Genomic DNA, 23,956 nt, shown 5'->3' with positions numbered 1-23,956 from the left:
CCTCTGCCTCCAGAAGTGCTGGGATTACAGGCATGAGCCACCGCGCCCGGCTTGCCCACTGATTCTTGATAGCTTGTCTATCACCTATCAAGTTCTAGGATAATCATAGATCTGTTTTAGGATTTTCTATTTTGTGCCATTTGTTTCTTTGTCATGTGCTGCTTTTTTGGCTCTGGCTTTGTAATATGTTTTAATAACTGATAAGAAGGTAGGTGTAAGTAATAATTATCATCAGAGATGAACATACGCAGGCTGGGAAAACTTGAGGAAGTTGTCTAAAATCACATAGCTAAGTGGGCCAAAGGAGGACTTGAACTCAGATTTGAGTTATTTCAAAGACTGAGAGCTCTTTCCCTACCACCAGGCTATCTTCAGAGCTGGCTTTCTTTCCCATGAAGGTAAAAAGAATGGGATGGTGTTTTGATTGCCCTGGCTTCATGCTCCCAGCCTCAAAAGAGGTCAAGTTCCTTCCCAGAAGAAACTGGTATTTCCTTTTGGAACCCATGAAGCCACATTGTTGGCTTCCCAAGGGAGCACCCAGCAGGGTAGAGAGAACCAGTCCTGAGCTCAGGACTCAGAGAAACAGCCCCCGCTTCAGTGAGCTTCCTGCTTCCTGTACTATGGTTGCAGGGAAGGGCTGGGAAGCCTCATAATTATCTTTATCCTTTGAAAATAGATCTAAACACCTCTGTCTTCTGCTAAAAACAAACATATAACACTACCGCACTCCAAGAAAAAACAAAACCTGCAATGGCTCTCCAAGGAAGCAATTGGCTGCAGACTTTTGCTTGTTTTGGTTTCTTTTTAGCTAATACACCTCTTTTTTCTAGAATAGGTTCACATGCAGAAGCCCCAAATGTAAAATATTAAAATGTAGCTTTAGAGACAAGTGGCCTGGAACCCCTCGTGTTGAGCCTCCTCCTTGTGCCTGGCATGCAGTGGGTGTTATGTGAAATATTTGTTGGCTTAATAAAGAAGGCTTTGGAGCCTGTCTGTGGAACCCAGTTGATTATCAACTGACCCTGAGTTCAAGGCTGAGCCTCCAATATGGCATTTAAGCCCCTTGTAAATTTGGCTCTGTCCTAACTTAATCTCCTACCCTCTAGACAATGTCTGAGCCACACCAATAATCTCCTCATTCCCCACTTTGCTTGGTTCTTTTTTGCATCTGTGCCTTTACGAAAGCTGTTTCCTCAGCCTGGGGTGCCTTTCCTCTCACTTCTCTTGTGTGAACTCTTACAAAACCTTTGCAGCCCAGCTCACATATCCCCTGCTCCATGAAGCTTTCCTTGATTTCTTGTCAATTAGCTTATAGGTCCCATCTTTATGATGATCATGAATCTGCTATAGTACTTATCATGGCATTGGAAAGCTTTATCTGTCACAGATCTCCTTGGGACAGGGTTTGAAGCTCTTAGTCCATGTTCTCAGTCTAGTACTTGGTCTGGCAGTTAGTGCTCAACAAATATTACATGAATGAATGAATAAGTGAATCAATAGCACAAATTCAACAAATGAATATGGAGACAATAGTCAGCCCAATGGAGGTCTGTTACTAGAGTAGTCAGCCCAGGACAAAGCTCCTGGATGGAGCAGCAATGGCAGATACCTGGAAATGTTGGTCATGCCCAAAGAAGGTGGCTGTACCTGCACCAAAGTCTGGGAGGGCCAGGAATCTAGGGGGCTGGGTTTCTACCATCTCCAGCTGGCTGAGAAGTAGCAGCCAAACAGGAGCTAGTTCTTGCAAAAGTGGGGGCTGTCTCAGGACTCCTCTTTTCCAAAAATATCCATACCTTCCCCACTCCTCAGTCCCAGACTCAGGCCCTGGAGGTCTCAGAAGAGCCCCTCCCACATTCTAACCTCTGAATTTCCTCGGGAATCTTATAGTTGGCTGTTTTGTGGGCCCCCTCCCAGATGGTGATCCTTCTGGAGGACTGGGGTCCTGCCTTATTCATTATTTTCTCTGCTGGCCCAAGGGGGTATCAAGTGTTGGTCTTTGCTTTAAGGGTTCAGTGAATATTAAGTACTTGGAAAATCTTTGGTAAGACAGAAAAGTCATTAAATTCCATGAACAAACTATAGCCAAGCCCAGGGTGGGAACAGAAGCCACGAGGAGCCCCACTATAAGGGAAAACATGGTAAATTAGCAATGACAACATGGTGGGCTAAATACATGGACATACTTGCATTAAGCAGTGACTAATGTGCCAGATACCAGTTGCTGTCATACCTGGTAAAGTCTTGCTCATCAGATTATTGAAGGATGATTATAAACATCTCCATTTTCTAGATGAGAAAACTGGTCTTACAGACATACAATGACAATATCAGAGCCATGGCCAGAACCCATATCACTCTGCTGCAGAAACTTTGAAAATATGACATGAATTCATTGGTTAAGAAAAAAAAAAAAAGGCCGGGCACGGTGGCTCACGCCTGTAATCCCAGCACTTTGGGATGCCCAGGTGGGATCACCTGAGGTCGAGAGTTTGAGACCAGCCTGACCAACATGGAGAAACCCCATCTCTACTAAAAATACAAAATTAGCAGGGCGTGGTGGCACATGCCTGTAATCCCAACTACTCAGGAAGGCAGAGGCAGGAGAATCACTTGAACCTGGGAGGCGGAGGCTGCGGTGAGCCAAGATCGCGCCATTGCACTCCAGCCTGGGAAACAAAAGTGAAACACCGTCTGACAAAAAAAAAAAAAGAAAAAGAAAAAAACAAACGTTTTGAAAATAAAAGCTGTTCATTTGTAATTTTTTTTTTCATTGTGGTAGGGAAGCATCAGGGAAGGCTTTATAGAGGTGATTATTAATCTGAGGCTTGAAACTCCTTGTCACTGATTGATTTATTCAACCAAAATATATTGAGCACCTACTAGGTGCCAGGTAGTAAGGACATCCAGAAGAAAAACATACAGGCCTGCCCTCCAGGAGTTCTCACTGTCATGATGGAAAAAAAAAAAGAAAAAAAATCAGACAGAGGCAATGCTTTGCGTCGAGGGCAAGTATTGACAGTGGAGTCCATGGGAGACTCCTGGTCCATTAGGGGCGTGAGGGATGTCACAGGAGTCTCCCGGTCCAGTGTCAGGTGGTGAAGGTGTTCATGAGAGTCCCTTGGTCCAGTGAGAGGGTCACGGGAGGCCCCTGATCCAGTGGCACCCAGTGGCAAAGCCTGGGGAAGAAGGAATATCTGGGATGAGGAATAAGGGCTGAGTCTAGAAGGCTGAATGGGAATAGAAGGGGAAGAAGTATCCAGAGAGACCCTAGAGGGATATATGCAAAGGTCTGGAGGCCAGCCCTCTTTCCCTGGGCCCTGAAACAGGCTAATAGCTATTTGTATGTGTGTGAGTTCCAAGCTAACTGAGAAATCTATGAGGCCTAAGCCAGCTTTTCTGGGGTTATTGCAAATCCATCATTGCTCAAAGTTGCATTGTGTAGCTTGAGATTACAAGCTTTGTAAAGTCCCATAGAAAGGGATACAGGAGGCTGAAAACCATTCCAGGCCACGAGAAAGAATGCCCTTTTGGAAAGATTCTTGGTTCACTTTTTCCCCAGACACCTCCCCTGCCCAGGGGCTGCAGGGACCTCTGGCTTAAGAATGGCCATTGCTCCAGCTGGAAGATAGCACCTGGACTGGCTCAGGGCTACACAGAGGAGACGGGGAGCTTCAGGTGGTATCACAGGCCAGATAGGGGATCCTGCCATGACCTATGGATGCCTCACAGAGCACTTGTCTTTGTTTGGATGGCTTTTGAAGGTGAAAGGATTGATTATTCTAAAGGGACAGACTTCCCTATCCCTACTCTGCTGCATTTATGGCAAAATAAACTTGAAATAGAAAAAACCCACTCATCTGACTACAGATCCTATCAGTTTTCCCTGTGCCTCTTCCTCCAGCCATGGCTTAGGAGGGTAAAAGTTCAAGCTATCTCAGATACCTGAAGAAAAGCCCACTGTCCCCCCCAACCCTAATATTTGTATAGACAAAAAAAAAAAAATTGGTCTAAATGGGCTCAGAGGAGGCCTGGAGCCAAGTGAGTCCCCAACCTCTCTCGGCTGTGTTCTAGTTATGAGCATTTGGGCACACAGCTCACCCTTTCTAAACCTCAGTTTCCTCCTCTGCATGACATTGTGTGTGTGTGTATGTGTGAGACAGAGTTTCGCTCTTGTTGCCCAGGCTGCAGTGCAATGGCGCTATCTCGGCTCACTGCAACCTCCGCCTCCAGGATTCAAGTGATTCTCCTGCCTCGGTCTCCTGAGTAGCTGGGATTACAGGCATGAGCCACCACACCCAGCTAATTTTGTATTTTTAGTAGAGACGGGTTTTCTCCATGTTGGTCAGGCTGGTCTCAAACTCCTGACCTCAGGTGATCCGCCCGCCTCGGCCTCTCAAAGTGCTGGGATTACAGCCGTGAGCCACCGCGCCCGGCCCGACACTTCTTAGAAGGGCATGAGTCAATGCAGATAGAGCTCTTGGTACCTGAAGTTTTAGGGGTTTAGTTCTCTTCCTCCTTCCCCTGTAGTTTGGGCAATAGAGGCCAGTACGAGGTGGGTCTCTAGACCAGCGTCTTCACTTCCTCCAGCGACCCGATTTCCCACAGCTTTTCGGCAACCCACGGACGCTGGGTCTTTCCCACTTTGTGCTCCTCCCCTGAAACTACAAGGCTCTCCCTCACCACAAGGGGGCGTGCCGGCGCATGGCAGGCAGCACTTGCCCTCCAGGTGTTCAGCCTGTTGCTTGTCAGGTTATGGCTTTTTCCATCACCCACTTGGACTTTTTTTTTTTACTTCCTCCCTACAGTGTGAGACAGACTTTCCCTCCTCTCCCACCCTCTATCCTTCAAAGACTTCAAGCAAACTTCCTTTTAGTTCCCTTGTCAGCTATAGGTGCTGAACTCCCACTAATACCGGTAACCCCAGTTTTGCTTTTGGTTTTGAGACCAGTGTCCATGAAACAAATGTGCAAATCAATAGCTATGGTCAGATCCGCACCGTTTGTGTACCACATGTTCAGGGAGTGGAACAAGGGAACAATCCTCTGCTGGCTCTGAGGCAAGAAAGCCTTCACAGAGGATGTAACGTCGTTTGGTTTCAAGCGATTCTCCTGCCTCAGCCTCCCGAGTAGCTGGGACCACAGGCGCCGCCACCATGCCCAGCTAATAGTAGAGACGGGGTTTCACCATGTTGGCCAGGCTGGTCTCGAACTCCTGACCTCGTGATCCGCCCGTCTCGGCCTCCCAAAGTGCTGGGATTACAAGCGTGAGCCACTGCGCCTGGCCACGTTGAACTGGGTTTTAAACGTTGGCCTACTGAGGAGAGAGGAATAGGGGAGAGTTTCTAGGCAGAGCACACCAGAGTGTAAATGCATAGAGGGGTGGAAAAGGCCAGGGTAACGAAGCCCTGTTGAATGTGGTGGGGAGGGAGGGAGACCAGGCTGAAGGTGTAAATTGGAGCAAGTTTATAAGGAACGCTGAAAGCCAAGCAGGGAGTTAAGAGTTTGTTTTCCTGAAAGCAGGAATGGAGAGCAGAATGGCAGAGAAGCGTCACACAGCACCAGCTATCTGAGCTTCCAACCGTGTCTCCAGCAGACAAGAGGGGACACTTCACCAGTGCCCCAGAGGCCTTCCCAGGTACTCTCTTCTGAGTCATATAACACAGAACCATCACCTAACACGGCAGTTCTCAAGTTTTTTGGTCTTATGCCCTTTTCCCTCTTAAAAATTATTGAGAAACCCAGAAGATTTTTTTTTTTTTTTTGAGATAGTGTCTTGCTCTGTTGCCCAGGGTGGAGCACAGTGGCACGATCTCAGTTAACTGCAACCTCTGCTTCCCGGGTTCAAGTGATTCTCCTGCCTCAGCCTCCCAAGTAGTTGGGATTAAGGCATGTGCCACCATGCCCACCTAATTTTGTATTTTTAGCAGAGATTGGGTTTCTCCATGTTGGTCAGGCTGGTCTTGAACTCCTGACCTCAGGTGATCCGCCAGCCTCAGCTTCCCAAAGTCCTGGGATTACAGGCGTGAGCCTGGCCTAGTGTTTTTATGAAAATAATTTTGACGTTTGTAATCCCAGCAGTTTTGGGAGGCCAAGGCAGGCAGATCACTTGAGGTCAGGAGTTCAAGACCAGCCTGATCAACATGGTGGAACCCCATCTCTACTAAAAAAAAAAAAAAAAAAAAAAAAAATTAGCCAGGTGTGGTGGCAGGCCTCTGTAATTGCAGCTACTTGGGCTATTGAGAGAGGAAAATCACTTGAACCCGGGAGGCAGAGGTTGCCATAAGCCGAGATCATGTCACTGCACTCTAGCCTGGGTGACAGAGCAAGACTAAAACTCAAAAAAAAAAAAAAAAAAAAAAATTCGATTTCATAGAACCACCCCGATTCTGTTCCTCATACTGCATGTTAAGAACTGCTGGTCTAGCAATAACCAGGTAAATCACCAGAGGAAAAAATAACTGTCAAAACAGCAGAGAAAGAAATCACAGGCGGGATAGAGACTGGCTCAGGGAATGTGAAGGGGCAGGGGCTACAGGGAGGCAGTGCCACTTAGGGTGACTTCGGAACCAATCAACTTAGGTTTGCCACCTGGCTCTGCCACTTGGTAGCTGTGTAGCTCTACCCTGACTGACCTCAGTTATCCCATTTGTAAAACGGCAAAACTGCCTCATACAAGCACTTAGCACAGGGTGAGACACTGGACTTGTAAATGATAGCTCCATTTTCTTGGTCCAGAATATAACTGTGAAAACAGCAGTATTTGTTTAGTAGGCTGTTTCTGCTTCTATAACTTGTGTCAGACATGACCCCCAAAGGCACAGACACCTTGAAAAGTCTGGTGTATTATTAGCACAGTCACTTAGTCTAAGGGCACAGTGTGATGTGGCTGCCAAACCAGCAAGACCAAATTTAGGCTGTATTAATAGAGGTATTATGCACAGAGTAAGGGAGGTGAGGGCTCCCCTGTAGTGCCTATTGCTCAGCCCCTCCTGAAGTATTGGGTTCATCTGAATGAAGGACTCAATACACTCGTTTTCAGCTGAAGGCTTGGCCAGAGGGTGGGACATGGTCAGAGAGAACGCAACCACTCTTCTCAAAGACCTAAAGGATTGACACAGGAAAGAGGGGTTACTTGGCTCAGAGTGACCCCCAGACGTGAACTAGAACCTGAGGATAGCCTGGTTAGACAGGAAGATCAGAGATCCTAACATAGCGACCCTTCACCCACTGGAGTGTCTGAAATCCAAAAGGTCTGAGCTGGAGGGTGTGTGTGCAGTTATTTGAAGTGTGCATGTGGAGGCTGGAAGTCACGCGTGAGGGAGGCACTGCACTTGATCGTGGGGGTCACCCTCAAGTCCTTCCCAATTTTGAGTTCCTGTGCCTCTGGAAAAGCAGCAAGACTGTCAGAGGAAATCAAAAGAAAACATTGAGAAGAGACAGTTCCTCGAGATGGGAAGGAGCAGCAGTGGGTATTGTTTGGCAGGTTTGCTTGGTTCTCTGCCAAATTTGACCTGGAGGTTGGATGTAGCTGCCAATGCTGTGGCCTAGAAACAGACAGGAGAAAACAAGGCATTGCTCAGAAACAGCTCATAAAAATAAAAACTTTCTGTTCCCCAAATGCTTGGGCGGTGCTGCCCAGCTGAGTGGGAAGTGCCCTGGCCACTTGGGAACGCTGAGCCGATCACAGTGAAGCAGGGAAGGCAATGGCACCCTGAGATCAAAGAGGCTCACCCCACACTCCTGGAAATAACTCGGCAACATGCTTGTCGTGGGAGAAAGGCAAAGAGAACTTCTCTTCACAGACAGTCTTTGACTTCAGGGTAGGCAGTTGGCACCCACATCAAAAAACAAACCTGGCCTTTGTAAAGGTGTTCTCAATCCACTCTCTCACTTGATCTCCACCAGCAACCTGGGGCAGGCATCTGCAGCTCTATTTTGCAGATGAGAAAACAAGAGCAGAGGTAGACTGATTTGGCTGAGGTCACCCAGCTGATGTGGCTGTGAAGATAACAATCGGGGCCCGACAGACTCCAAGTTCAAACCCAGGCCCTCAGACCTGGACTCAGCACAGGCTTTCTGGGAGTGCAGCTGTCAGTGTGCGCTCCAACTAAGTCTCAGATGCATGCCCATCTGGAACTGGTCAGTAGAACCCTGCAGTCTCCACCACCAGCCAGCTCACTGCATTATGTGTCAAGTCTTTCAGAACCTGGTGGAAAGGTCCTTGGAGCTGAGGAAGGAAAAACAGAGCTGCCTTTGAGGCACTGCTCATTGACTATCTTAGGCCACTTTCAGAACTGAAGGGTTCTGGAAAAGGTAAAGAGGAGCTTAGGGCCACAAGAAAGATGACAAAAGGCATCTCAACTATTGTTCATTGTCTGTTTATCCATCTAATGATGCCTCAGCATCTCCTTTGGTCTTTGGTCCAGCCCTTCACCAGGTTCTGGGGATACAGAGATGAAAGGCACAGCCCTGAATTTGAGAGAGCTCACCAGTTCTCTCTCATTCAGTACCTTTAGTGATACACCAAATGCAGACAATCCCAGGTCAGGGTTTTCACTTTTATGGCAGATACTTAGAAGCAGCTGAGGGAACCCCGAGGAGTTCCTGGCCCAAATTAGAGGGGAAAAGGGGGTCACGGGAAGGCTTCCTGGAAGAGGGGCCATATTTTGTATATAAAAAAAATTAGCAACATAAAGGAGGTGGGAAAAATTCCAAAGCACATGGTGATTGCTCCTTGTTCACGGGATGCATGAATCAGAGCAGCAACATGTGCCAGGACAGAGAGGAGGGCACAATGCCAGGGTGGGGGGTGCACTACCAGCCTAGCCTGTGGGGCTGCTTTTTCCCCTAACCCCCAACCCTGTCTCTCACCACAAGAAGCACCTGAAACACACTGGTCCTAAACTCCAAGTAGGAGGTAACCCTCCGGTGGAACAGCAACTAGAGCAGAACAAAAAAGGTCCGCCCTTTCCCATGGAGCTGTGCTTTCCTAGAAGCTCCATCATAGGAGTGCTACACTAGGAAATCTAAACACACTTCACTTCCATTTCCAAGTCCACTTCAAATACAAATGCCTCGGCTGTGCAGGAAAGTGGCCGAGCTGAGTGGCAGCTCAGCACAAGAAAGAGAGCAGAGCGCTGCAGGGCGCTGGTTACCTTCAGGGAAGGTGAAATTATATTGAGGATAATGGGAGCCAAGTTTCTCATTGCCCTGGAAGGAGGTAGAAATATGGGAAGGGAGAAGATAGAATGAACCTTATGGCATTTTTAATTTTTTTTGAAACAGGGTCTCCCTCTGTCACCCAGGCTGGAGTGCAGTGCCATGATCTCGGCTTGCTGGAGCCTCAACCTCCTGGGCTCAAGCGATCCTCCCACCTCAGCCCCACCAAGTAGTTGGGACCACAGGCACGCGCTACCATACCTGGCTAATTTTTGTATTTTTCGTAGAGACAAGGTTTCACCATGTTGCCCAGGCTGGCCTTGAACTCCTGGACTCCAGCGATCCGCCCACCTTGGCTTCTCAAAGTGCGGGGATTACCGGCTTCAGCCACCACGCCCAGCCTGAACCTTATGGCATTGGATCAGAATTAAAGGTACCAGAGTGAACTCCCTTTTCAGTATCTATGTATCAAATGTAAATATAAGTATGTATTTACTATGTGTCCACTTAGACCGCTTGGGAGCAGTGAGACTCTAATAGCAGTGAGCACGCCTAGAACAAGGGTTTGCTTTCTAAATACAATCTACATTAAGGGGAGCTAGAGCTCCTTGATAAATGGCTGATTCCAGGACCAGGGCACAGGAAGTGCAAGAGCCTGGAATACTTTACTTTGCCAGAAAGTAGGGAAGTACTCAGAGGGTAATGGCATGTCAAAACACAGAAGCCAGCTTTAAGAACACACACAATCAGCCAGGCGCGGTGGCTCACGCCTGTAATCCCAACACTTTGGGAGGCCGAGGCAGGCGGATCATTTGAGCTCAGGAGTTCGAGACCAGCCTGGCCAATATGATGAAACCCTGTCTCTACTAAAAAAATAGAAAACACACAATCACCGAACCCGGGACAATTCCAACATCAAAGTAATGATAGTAAAGGATTATATACTATGGAATAAAATAGGAATCAAAGTCCATACAGATACAAATAATAAACGAGGAGAAAAAGAGTAAGAATACAGGACAATGTTAACTAATAAAGTAGAAGGAATTTGAAAATCACCACTTGGAAACCATTACAGCAGGCAAGAAACAACAATACTAAAACGAATGGGCCAAACTTTGATGAGAAATAGGATATCTGCAAAGGCTCAAAATATCTCCCTATAAAATATTTATCCAATACAAATGGACAAAGAGTAACTTTCCAGGGAAGACTGGCAGACACCACCTGCCTCAGGGTCCAAGTGACCACCACCAACGATGGGACAAATTGACCAACGATGGGACAAATTGACACCCTGTGTCACCTTATGGGGTGCAGCTAGAGGGGCACAACGGCACTTCTGTTTCCTCCAAACACGCATACCAAGGGTAGTAATGAGGAAACACCAAACATACATTGAGGGACATTTTATAAGACAACTGTCCCACAGTCTTCAAAAAATGTTAAGGTCATAAAGCTCAAGGAGGGAGAGGGACTGAGAAAGTGAACTGGAGATTCATTAAATGCAGTTAAACGCAGCGTGTTAACCTGGATCGGGCCCTTTTGCTTGGAGGACAATGTTGGTGCAAGTGTAAAATTTTATAAGGTTCTCTAAGGTGGTGGTGGGGTATGTGGGAACTCTGCTGTTCCTGCAACTTTTTCTGCAAGTGTGAAATTGTGTAAATATGAAAGAACTGCCAATGCTCTTTGCAAAAATGCAAATATGGTATAAAAATTGTAAAACCATCTTGAATTACAACAGTTAAAGATATGACTGAAAATATTTTACAATTAAGTAGTAAGTAACAAACTGGTTAAAAAAGTTTAACTTTGCAGTTTCCTTAGAATTGAAGACAAAAATTATAGTCAAAATGCTGTTAAGCAGAAGCAGACCTGATAGCTCCCTATACAAAAAAAAACCACCAAAAAAACGCCTACAATGAAAATGTTAAGCTGCAAAAATCACTCCAGGGTCCATAAAATCATTCAATAAACAAAAAACTGAACCCCCAAGCTGTTCCAAGACATAGTCCCACCACTAAATATTCTCAACAAAATTTCAATGAATTTTGAAGCAATATTATTGTGCTCAAATCTGCTATTGTGTGCAAACAAAACCCATATGGCTTATACAATTGTGCAGCCAAACAAAAGCAGTTTTGAAACAATTTTGGACTTACAGAGGTGGAAGCTGTCAACATCCAAATCCAGTTATCTGTATCAGACATCCCAAGAGCCTGAGGTGGCAACCCAATTGGCAGTTCCAGTCCTGGTCAGCACACTGAAGTGTGGAGGGCCATGTACAGCTGAGAAGCCTGTGATGGTTTTGTGTCAACCTGACTGGGTGAAGGGATGCCCAGATAGCTGGTAAAATGGTATTTCTGGTGTGTAGGTGAGGGTGTTTCCAGAAGAGTTTAGCATTTCAATCAGTAGACCAGAGTACATCTACTGGATGATGCCCACCCTCACCAATGCAGGTGGGTGTCATCCATTCTGTTGAAGGCCCAAACAAAAAGGCAGAGGAACAGCCAATTTGCTCTTGAGCTGGAACGTCCACTTTCTCCCGTTCTGGGTACCATGGGCCTTACACCAGTGCACCTGACCCCACCCTTGGCCTTCTCACGCCTCTGATCTTGCACTGAACTACACCAGTTCCTTTCCTGGTTCTCCAGCTTGCAGACAGCATACTGTAGGACTGCTAGGTCTCCATAATCAGATGAGTCTATTTCCATAATAAATCTCCGTTTTTTTCTGGAGGACCCTGACTTATGCAAAGCTCATCTAGAAAGCTAATAGATATGTAGGACAGAGCTTCCGGATCTTTTCAACATGGCAAACACGGTACTTGTATAACACGCTGGGCCCAGGTTCCCCAGCTGCCTTGAAGACGACCTCATGGGCTGAGGAAAATCACCATCTCTAAACATCTGTACCTATTGCAAGCCGAGTTAGGAAGCTCTGGAATAGGAAGATGAGGAGTGCATAAATTAAAGGCAACAAGAATGGAAAATTAAGTATGACTAAGACATGAGGCACAAGTCTGGGATGACTGTTTTCTAATTTGTGCTCGTGGAAGACAAATTAGGTTAGATCTGTAAAGGATCCATTACTATTAAAATGGCCACTGTCACAGTACATCGAGCTCAATGGCAGAGACCATGTTGGTATCCGCAGCACCACACCACACATGAAGCAAACTTGTCATCCGTTTCTTTGTTCCTCCCAGCCTCCTCTCCACAGTGAAAACCCTACATGAGGGACGACTGCTTTCTAAATCTAACTTCATCACAGTGAAGGCTCTTTAACAACCAATTTGTAACTGTTCTTGCAGTTCCCCAAATGTTACTGACAATGCAGTATCTTTTTCCTAGCAAGTCCAAGCCTTCACTCAGCCTCATCTCTCCCCTTTCCATCCTCCCATGCACAAAGTACACAGTTCTGGAAGCTACCCACCCACCCACCAAAACAGGTCCGTCCAGTTGCTATAACTTCTCCCTCCAAGGTTCCACCCACTCTCTTCTTCCAGCTGCAGTTAAGATGCTTCCTCCAGTTGCCCCAATTCCAATCCCAGGGCATAAGAATTTCCAGATGCTTTCATCAGGCTTTTCTTTTCTGGTTGACTTGTCACACTTTGCCAGGTGCGTTTGACAATGTGGTGATGGACTTCATTATCCTACTGTAAGAAGAAGAAACAGTGTAGCAACATCCAAGAGTAACTTAGACACCACTAGGCCAGCACATCAGGCTCACAATGTTCCTTTTCTTTGTGAGTGGATAATAGGGGTTATACCACTCCTCTGGAAAGATCTGTGACGGTCACATGGAAGCCAGACTACAGCTAAGACCTGAAGTCAAGAGTCCATGAATGTCAGGAGAGAAATAAAAAGCATCATATAACTTAGGGTAGACTAGTCAGTTTTGAACAGGGGCACCAAACTTTTGCTGTAAAGGGCCAGACAGTGATAATTTAGGCTTTGCAGGCCACAGTCTGCTGCAGCTATCCAACAGCAAACTTCTGTAGCACAGAAGTAGCTACAGACAATATGTAAACAAATGAGGATGGCTGTGTTTCAATAAAACTTTTAAGGACACTGAAATGTAAATTGAACTTTTGAGGTGATAAAAAAACATACACAATTGAAACCATTTAAAAATGTAAAGATCACTTTTAGTTCATGGACCACATAACAGGTATATGCCAGATTTGGCTCATGAAGCTGTAGTTTGCCAGCCCTCGGCTTGGGGGAAAAAAATGGGGAAAATGGACGGTGGAGGCCAACTGAACTTCATCGCTGGATAATCCATCAGAACTGACTGGGTCAGGAACACTCATTCCTTCCAATTGCTTACTTTTGGTAGAACATTTTGTAGCAGGCTTGGCTGGCTGCTTCAGACAAGAAGTACAGAAAAATGGAAATTTTATGCATTCCCTAAAAAACCTCACTAACCTTAACATCCCAGCAAGTATCCCATCTCTGTGTTGAGAAAAGAACCAGGAGACCCAATAAAGTCAATCTAGTGCCTGGGCCTCCTATATGATACACTCACCAATTACTTAAGTAAAAAGAAGTATCAGTGACAGAAGCATTGTCAACTTTCAATCTGATTCTATGTGACAGAATCATTTAAAAAATGAGAAGTGCAATGTTGGATGTATTGAAAATATTTTATAATCAATTCTCTAGAATCCTAGCCATCCAGTACAGGAAAAATTATATTGGAACACTTCAGTATTTTTAAACAATGAAAAAAAATTTGACTAGAGGATGGCATAAGAAATTTACAAATACAAACTTAGGCTTCCTCACATTTCCCACAGAGCAACTAAACGAGAAAAAGATTTCAAGAAATGACAGTATACCTCAAATGCAAAATTCCAAAGTCAAATAGCTACTTACATTAAGAGATTTACCAAAACAGTTTGTAAATTAAACAGTAACAGCAAAAGGCACAAAAAGCCTATTTCTTTTATGGTGTCTCGGCTGATTCTTTAAGAAGCAGATAAACACGTTACTGTAAGGAATGATCAAAACTTGGCCTGAGCTGTCTTCTGATAATTATTAATCCTAGTATATCCAGATTTGTTGTCCAAGGACAAAAGCTCCATGCCACCTTCTGCTGTCACTTTCCAAGGAAGAGGTTGCTGTTTTTTTTTTGTTTGTTTGTTTCCAGTTTTCACTATGATCTGAGTAGACAGAGAATGTCATAAATGAGTATTCCATTATCTGATCAGAAATGCTACCTCTTTTCCCAACTCATTGCTCTGACTTGAAAGATGAACATATATACGAATTCTCATTTTATTCTCCTGAGAAATTATGCATGATCCATTATAAAACATACAGGTAATACAAAGTCCAAAAGCCCGTCATGTTTATGGCAGTGGTGTGATCTTGGCTCACCACAACCTTCACTTCCCCGGTTCAAGCAATTCTCATGCCTCAGCCTCCCAAGCAGCTGGGACCACAGGCGTGCGCCACCATGCCTGGCTAATTTTTGTATTTTTAGTATAGACGGGGTATCGTCATGATGGTCAGGCTGGTCTCAATCTCCTGGCCTCAAGTGATCTGCCCACCTCGGCCTCCCAAAGTGCTGGGATTACACGTGTGAGCCACCATACCCAGCCAGTTTCATTTATTTTCATAAGAAATAGGTTATGAGTACGTGATATAAATGCTTAAAATTCATCACCATACTGTGCTAAAGATATTGAGAAATTATGCAGAGAGAAATCTGTGCAAATTCATCTTCTTAGTATCAGATGGTTAAAAAAAAAAACAAAAAACAAAAGCAACCCAAATTATTTCTTTAAATACTCTTATTTATACTCAGGAAAACAGATTTGAAAAACTGAACAAGTAGACATCTGCCCCGTTTATGATTAAATAACAATGCCAATGAAGGAGATTCCAAAGAAAAAACTGAGATGAAAAAATCCAAATAAAAGCCAACACTGCTATTAAGATTTTTCTTTTAATATGCCATGAGATATCTTGATTGTATATTTTCCAAAGTACTTTCCAGCCACATCTCCCAACCCTTCCAAAAGACTTTGCCAGTCTTTCCAATGCAATAAAAGATGCTGGATTATAGTTTTGTCTACCATCTCTTTTTGAAAGCAATATTATACTAATGACTTTAATGGTAATACACTCTTATCTAATAAAGAAACACATTTACAAATATCAGAAACCCAGTTTTGAAACATTTGCATTAATTTTGAACTGAATCAGCATTTTGTAGGTTTTTAAAAAGGCAGCAGTTTGACTCACGACTTGCTGATAAACACGTTTCTGCTGAGGGAAGGGGAAAAGACAGGGAGAGTGAATGCTGCATTTCTCCATTGGCCCCAAAAGTGCTAATTTCACAAAGGGATACATCAAAAGCAAACATGCAATGGTTGTTTTAAAACTTTTACTGCAATATAACAATGAAGTAAACAGTAATTAGACACCTACCAATTTTTTCCCCAAAACAAAAAAAAAATGTAAACAGGAAAATAACTCTGCCTATACTTGTACAGCTTCTCAAATCATGTTAGAAGGGTCTCATATTCAATGATCAAGAAATTTTAAAATAGCAGTAATTATTTTCATTTTAAGAAAAGGTTCCCTTTCTTCCCTCCCACCCCAAGTATTTAACATGAAAGAATGGGCTTCCTTACACATTAATTTTATACTTATTTTTGAAGCAGCAACAATTAACCATCAATTTGGCATTTCTGTTTACAGTCGCTACGAAAATTTTTTAAATTTCACAAAGCCATTATCCAGTGTTGCCATGAAACAGAGACTGTAAATTCTAGGTAGCTAAGATTCTTTCTGAAACCAATGTTAAGTCAAAGAAATATAAAGCAGGACATTACACTAAGTTTCTGGATCTAGTACACTAAAAAGAGTGAAACCTAGGAAAAGTTACCTACTGTTTTACAGAAGAAATAAAGACCTGCAAAAGCTGATTTTTGGTTGTATATATTTTACACACTGTGTGGAGTTGCGGCATCTGCTAATTGAAGCAGACATGCACTGTATTTATCCCTGCCCTATATCCTAGATCCCTCCCTCCCCACCCCCAACAATCTACTACCTTATACCAAGTATTGTGGATATGAGCCCAAGTCATCCCAGACAATCCAGTGAACAAGTTAGTGTAATGCACTGGTGTGAAGTGTGAGATATAAAAAAGTCCCTTTCAATCTTCATCAAAGTTCTGCTGTAGAAGAAAATTGGCAGCCAAATTCTCATTCTTCTCACAAGCAAAATACGCTTGTATCACAAGTCCTTCAGGAAATCCTAATGCCTTTAACTGGAAGAAAAAGGAAAAAAATATAAATCCAACACACCAATAATGGCACATTTAATTTTATTTACATATTATAGATTCCAGTATAGCACTAAAGACAAATCATTACTCAAAAACATACTGCAACCCAAAAAAGCTCTTGAGAATTTTACATGAATTCATCTCTATCAATATGGATTTACTGCCCAACCCAAGGGATTAGATGGAATCTAGACCCTTTCCTTTACTAATCACCTAAAAAAGTCTTTGTTTCTAGTTAAAGCTTAATAGATACTATGCAAATACTCTTTGGCCTAATTAAAAATTCGTTCTGCTATGGTTTAAAAATAAATGACTCTACAGAAATGCGTAAATCAAATGGCTTTTAGTATATTAAGAGTGAAGATAAGGATGAGAGTACCTGCAGTATAGTTTAACCACCTCACCTAATTATTTGTAAATTAAAGGCAAATTATGTTTAATTTATTAATGCAAACTCATGTCTTTCATTTGGATCAAACATCACTCTCAATCTCCTTGCTTTATTCAACATTCCATACTAGAAAAACAGGTGACCAATTATTAGTAATACATGGTACATTTTGAAGACAGTGTTCTATTTTTATCTGCTTAACAGTTACATCATTTTAAATGGTAATACCAGCTACTTAATTTCATTTTCCTAGTCTATTACATTAAAAATCACTTGTGACAATACTCACTCCTTTTAAAAGCCTTTAAAAACTCAGCCAAATGTCACCCTCCTCAATTGTCTCAATCACCCTGAGTTAGATCACGGGTCCCAAACCCCCAGACCACGAACTGGTACCAGCCATTGGCCTGTTAGGAACCGGGCCACCCAGAAGGAGGTGAGCAGTGGGCGAGCAAGTGAAGCTTCATCTGTATTTACAGCTGCTCCCCATCACTTGAATTACCACCTGAGCTCCGTCTCATGTCCTATCAGCAGCGACATTAGATTCTCATATAAGCATGAACCCTACTGTGAACTGTGCATGAGAGGGATCTAGGTTCTGTGCTCCGTATGATAGCCTAACAAATGCCTGATGACGTGAGGTGGAACAGCTTCATCCCAAAACCACTGCCCTACCCCACCCCACTTCCTAACCTAACTAATGCCTGATGATCGGAGGTGAAACAGTTTCATCCCAAAACCACCGCGCCCACCCCACCTCTGTTGGTAGAAAAAAAGGTCTTCTTCGAAACTGGTCCCTGGTGCCAAAAAGGTTGAAGACTGCTGTGTCAGATTATATTCGGAAATAACCCTTAAAATTTGGGCAAAAATCCCAATTCATCACGAATAACTACTCATCTGTGAAAGCAGAAGAAACTAAAAAATCGGTTTGTTATCTAGGTTTTATCCAGATTAAAGCTAGGATAGGTGAAGTAAAGGGTACAATCCAACTGCCTGCTTCTACAAAACACACAATTTAGATTCAAAGACACAAGTAGGTTGAAAGTAAAATGATAGAAAAAGGTATATACCATGCAAATGGTAACCAAAAAAGAGCTAGAATGGCTGTATCAGAGGAAATAGATTTAAGATAAAAATTGTTACTACAGACAAAAGGCATTTTATGATTAAAAAAAGGATCAGGAAGACAACAATTATAAATACATATAACAGAGCCACAAAATACATAAAATAAAAAGAATTAAAGGTAGAAATTGGCAATAAACAATAATAGAGACATCTATAGCTCCACCTTCAATAATAGATAAAACAGCTAAGGCAGAAGACTTGACTACAAACTAGATCTATCAGATATTTATAGACCACTTAATAAGAACTACATTATATTCTTCTTCAGTATATATAGAACATTCTTCAGAAATACCATGTTAGGCCACAAAACGAACCTCAATAAGTTGAAAAGTACTGAAACTATATTCTCTGATTATAATGGAATGAATTTAGAAATCAAAAGGAGAAAATGCGGGAAATTCATAAACTTGTGGAAATTAACACAATCCTAAATAACGAATGAATTAAATTAGAAACCAAATGGGAAATTAAAAAACATTTTGAGATGAAAGAAAGCAAAAATACAACATACGAAAACTTATGGGATGCTGCTATAGCATAAACCCAGAACGAATATTATAGCTATAAACATCTATGCTAACAAAGATAGATAATAATTTAATCTTAAACTAAAACTAAACAAAGAACTAAACTAAACCTAACCTAAAATAGGAAGAACAAACTAGAAGTAAGCAAGAGGGAAACAAACATTAGAGAGACTTAAAAAAAAAAAAAAAAAGACTAGAAAAACAATAGGGAGAATCAACAAAACCCAAAGTTATTTCTGTCATTAACAACAACAACAACAAAATGAACAAAATTAAAACCTTTAGCTAAACTGAAGGGAAAAAACAAAAATATCTTAGGACTCAAATGACTGAAATCAGGAATAAATGCAGGAACATTATTACTTTATCAAAAGAAGAAATAAAATGATTATAAGGAAATATGTACAACTGCATGCCAACAAATTAGACAGCTTAGATAAAATAGACAAATTCCAAGTCAAAAACCACCAAAACTGACTAAAAGAAATAGAAAAGTTGGCTGGGTGCAGTGACTCACGCCTGTAATCCCAGCACTTTAGGAGGCCGATGCAGGTGGATCACAAGGTCAGGAGATCGAGACCATCCTGGCTAACATGGTGAAACCCCATTTCTACTAAAAAAAACACACACACAAAAAATTAGCCAGGCATGGTGGCGGGTCCCTGTGGTCCCAGCTACTCGGGAGGCTGAGGCAGGAGAATGGTGTGAATCCGGCAGGCGGAGCTTGCAATGAGGGGGGAGACTACGCCACTGCAATCCAGCCTGGGCAACAGCGAGACTCCGTCTCAAAAAAAAAGGAAAGTTGAATAGACAAGTAACAAGAGACTGAATCAGTAATCACAAAACTTCCCTAAAAGAAAAGCCCAGGCCCAGACTACTGGTGAATTCTATCAACTGTTCAAAGAATTAACACCAATTCTTAATACTTCCAGATAACAGAAGAGCAGAGAATAATTCCCAACTCACTCTAAGAGGCCAGTATTACCCAGACACCAAATTCAGACAAAAACATCACAAAAAAACTATAGACCAATATGACTTATGAACAGATGCAAAAATCCTCAACAAAATACAAAGAGGCTAAATCCAGCAATGTATAAAAAAGATCATATGCTGTAACCAGTAAAATTTATCTCAGAAATGCAAGGTTGGTTCAACATACAAAAATCAATCTATGTAATAAAGCATACTAAAGGACAAAAATCACATGATCATCTTAATAAAGAAAAAAATTTGACAAAATCCAACATCTTTTTGTGATGAACAAACTAGGAACAGAAGAGAATTTCTTCAATCTGATAAAAGGCATCCACAAAAAACCCACAGATAACATCATACTTAGTGATGAAAGACTGAATGCTTTCCCCCAAGATCAAGAACCAGACAAGGATGTTGGTGGCTCCTGCTAGTCTAGTAATATACTGGAGGCTCCACATAGGGAAATTAGATAAGACAAAGAAATAAAAGGTATCCATATTGGAAAAGAAGTAAAACTGTCTCTATGTGCAGATGACATAACCTTGTATATGGAAAATCCTAATGAACACATGCACAAACTACTTAATGAATACATAAGAGTTCAAGGTTTTAAGATAAAAGATCAATATACACAATTATATTGTATTTTTATATAGTTGGCAATGAACAGTCTGAAAATGAAATTAAGAGAAAAATCCATTTAAAACAGCATCAAAAAGAATAAAAATACTTAGGAATAATTTTAACAGAAGTATTACACAACTTCTACACTGAAAACTACAGGACACTATTGAAAGAAATTATAGAAAAACCTTATTATTAATATGTGACTTCTGAGCATTTGAAATGGGGCTAGTGTGACCAAGGAATTTTTTTTTTTTTTTTTTTTTTTGAGACAGAGTCTCACTCTGTTGCCCAGGCTGGAGTGCAGTGGCACAATCTCAGCTCACTGCAACCTCCACCTCCCAGGTTCAAGCAATTCTCCTGCCTCAGCCTCTCAAGTAGCTAAGATTACAGGTATGTGCCACCACGCCAGCTAATTTTTGTATTTTTAGTAGAGATGGGGTTTCACCACGTTGGCCAGGCGGGTCTTGAACTCCTGACCTCAGGTGATCCACCTGCCTTGGCCTCCCAAAGTGCTGGAATTACAGGCATGAGCCCAGCCAAGAACTCATTTTTTTAAAGTTTTACTTAAACTCACCCTTTCTATAGCTTCTTTTTCCTGAGGCGTTACTTGAATGTAGTTCATATGACCACTTCCAGCTTCTGCAATTCCTCCACTGCCACCTCCACCTCCTCCTCCTTGACCACCAGCTTCTTGAACTGGTTCATTTAACATCTGAATAAAATGCTCCTGGTGTTGGCTAATTTGCTGTGGTGATATGAAGGACAGAGAAAAATAATACACTGATATTAAGTATCTGCAGGAACAGAGAAATTCTAAATATTACTAAGAGAAAAGGCTACGCTTTTGCAAATGTAGTAATTTAGTGATTCTGGATTATTCAGTCTTTGGAAGGATGTGATTTCTTTTACATTAGTAAAGAAATTCAGTTCTTTTGGGCAAAGTAAACAGTGAAGAAATTCAAATTCTTAACTGCTCTGAGCCTCCTGTGCTCAAAAAAAAAAAAAAACTACTGTGGGACTATAAGAATAGAACTTATTCTTTATACTTGCATATATTTTTTACCTTCCACACTAGTGGGCACTAAAATGCTGTATAAAATTCAAATACTTGGTGATCTGAGCATTAAAGAAGCCCCACAGCTATTTTTTCTAAGAGTAAGTTGTTCCTGTTGCTTAAAAGTTCCTAAGAAAAAGGAACAAAGGAACTGAGTAATAAGCTTGTGAAAAGTGATTGAAAGTTAGGCAGTTTCTTTGTTAAACAGCTTCCCAAATTCTTTAACATATTAATGTGTAGTGGGAATCTCCAAAAAGGAAATATAAAATGTTTCCCAAACTTATTACTATTTGGTCAACTTAATTTAACCCAACCTCCATATCTCAACTGTTTTTTTAGTACACCTATCTAGACTGCAATATCTAAGTGTAGCTTGGGAAGAATACATTCACCATTCTCAAATACAGAGTTGTATTTGAGGTGGGGAAGGACAGTTCATGGACTTTTTCAAAATGTGACACACTCTACATCACTTGTGAAACTGACACTGATTAGTCACCTGAAGTAATTGAGGATTCTCTCGACCTATCTGCTGTAGTAACGCTGGAAGCAGGGAAGGATTCTGTTGAATAATTTGTCTCATCTGTTGAAACTGAGGCTGATTCCGTAAAAATTCAAGGGGATGTCCTAAAATACACATAAACATTTTTAAACAAAAGCAGTAAATACATATACAAAGAGTGGTTAAACAATACATTTAGACAGCAAACACTATCAAGGAAAAAATGATTTGAGTTCTCAGATGTAATAAAATGAAGTAAATAATGATGAAATCTTCCAACTGTACCAACTTGCAAGTTTAATATGGCAAAAATTACTCCTATTAGTAAAGGCAAGGAGTGCAGAACGCTGACTGTAATATGAACCAAACTTTCCTATAATCGCCCTTGGCACTCAACGTTATAAAATACTAGAAACTTGTCTCCTGTGCGTGTTCTATCAAAATAAAAAGTACTAAAAGTTGTTCCTGTTGTTTAAAAGTTCCTAAGAAAAATACACACAACTAACAACAAAAACTCACTTACTTTATAAACAACGAAAACCCCTAAAAGAACACAATCTGAGCTTGAATTCCTAGGAAATGCTAAACCAAAGAAGAAAAAGATACTTAAAGTCTGAGGTCAGGTTTTGCAAATCAGGAGAAACTTTAATACAAACTTACATTAAGGAAGACTTCTGATTATTACCATTAAATTTCAAACATTTGTGAACTATAAAAACTCAGACAAGCTGTATGGCAATCTAGTACTAATATATCTAAACTCTTCAGTCTAAAATCTATTCACAATAATAAATGTTAATAATGCCAAATAAAATATAAAATACAGAACTTCCGGCTTTTTCAGGGTGCTGGTACTTGTCTGGTTATGCTATAGGAAACCAAAAATCGTACACAGAGGAATTGTTTTTGAGGTTGAATTTTTAGATGTATGTTGTAATTTCCTATTCAGGAAGACAATCATTCTAACTGAAATGGCCACAGCACATGGATTTTTTGTTCTTCCATATATAATACTAGCTTTATAGGTGAAGGCAACGAGACTTAGAGACTATGTCACCTAATAAGTGCTGAAAGGAACAGGACCCCAAATCCAAAGCAGAGCTGTGGTCATCTCTTTCCACTCCCATATGCTGAATCACAACAAACAAAGGGCCTCTCCTTGGGAGACTGTACACAAAGCACTGAGTGACCTTTGTCAACCAGGGGTGACTATCATTATCAGAGCTACGAAATGCATGAAGAATGGCCTTTTCAAGATCAACAGTTTAAATTACTTTATTAATATACGGAAGAACGAATGAAGGAGAACACGGCGTAATTTCTAAGCTGACCGCAGGTTCCAGGCTTTGCTCTGTAGTCAGACCTATAACAATGTGTGGGGTATGGTCAGCACCCCAGTAAGGAGACTTCAATTCAAGCTTTGCTTTCTCCTCTAGATACAAGGTTTTAAACCTCTCACGGTTTCATTTCCTTGGTTGTATAATTACTAAAATCCTGCTGGCTTTGAAATTACATACACTTTGTAACATTTATGGAGAGAGTAAGAGACACAGTGAGCAAACCATTCTGAATGGCATCAGAAAGTAACACTAAATACAAACTGGAAAGCATCTTTTCCTTAGAACAAATAAAACAGAATATGCCCTTCAGCAAAACTGCAACACTGATGTTTAATATCAGCAAGGATACCTTTTACATCCACTTGGGAAAGTTTCTTTTGGGCTTTTCTCAAACATTAGTGAAGAGAGAACGAATTATTTGACTGCTCTGGGAATGAACGTGATTTCTGAAGTATTTCAGATTAAATTATTTTACACTAAAAATTCAGGGCCATTCCCTCCCCATCCAAAAGATTCTACTTTACCTCCAGAACTTGTTGTTGTAGTTGTTGCTGTCGTAGTTGCTGCAGCTGCAGCCACTGCTGAAGACTGAGGAGCCCCAGTACTAGCTGCTTGAGGGGGGTCAACCACAGCCTGACTTTCTCTATCTCCAGGGATTCCCTATAATAGAATTTCCAAGCTTTAAGATATCCCATCATGCAAAATTAAATATTATACAGAGTAAAAGATTTATAGTCTGTTTAACATCTTGTCTGATTTTCAAAAGCATCAAACAGATGTCTGCTTCAATTAAAAGTAAAGGATTATTAAGCTGCATGGATTCAGATTAGAAATGACCTGGGCACATTATAGAAAAACCCACATTGCTATAATAATGCAAAGCAGCACTGTCCAACAGAACTTACCGTGATGATGGAAATATTCTGTGTTGTTCAATAAGACG

The 23,956-nt window shown here is 41.8% G+C and overlaps 1 protein-coding gene across 2 annotated transcripts in view; it reads right to left on the bottom strand.

The window, feature by feature from the left end:
* Positions 1 to 13,792: 13,792 nt before the first annotated feature.
* Positions 13,793 to 23,956, bottom strand: part of RAD23B (RAD23 homolog B, nucleotide excision repair protein) — a 48,969-nt gene continuing 38,805 nt past the window's right edge. For both annotated transcript variants that reach the window (XM_058445213.1, XM_032164805.2), the window contains 4 exons: positions 23,538 to 23,673; positions 21,671 to 21,798; positions 20,692 to 20,862; positions 13,793 to 16,445 (listed from right to left, as the gene is read on the bottom strand). In XM_058445213.1, the coding sequence (XP_058301196.1) occupies positions 16,332 to 16,445; positions 20,692 to 20,862; positions 21,671 to 21,798; positions 23,538 to 23,673 (549 nt within the window). In that variant the 3' untranslated portion in view covers positions 13,793 to 16,331. The remainder of the gene's footprint in view (positions 16,446 to 20,691; positions 20,863 to 21,670; positions 21,799 to 23,537; positions 23,674 to 23,956) is intronic.

This window comes from Hylobates moloch, unplaced genomic scaffold, assembly GCF_009828535.3.
Source record: "Hylobates moloch isolate HMO894 unplaced genomic scaffold, HMol_V3 SCAFFOLD_10, whole genome shotgun sequence".
In the NCBI taxonomy this organism is placed as follows: domain Eukaryota; kingdom Metazoa; phylum Chordata; class Mammalia; order Primates; family Hylobatidae; genus Hylobates; species Hylobates moloch.
Note: the sequence above shows the minus strand (reverse complement) of the source record. Positions and strands in the feature narration are given on the sequence as shown.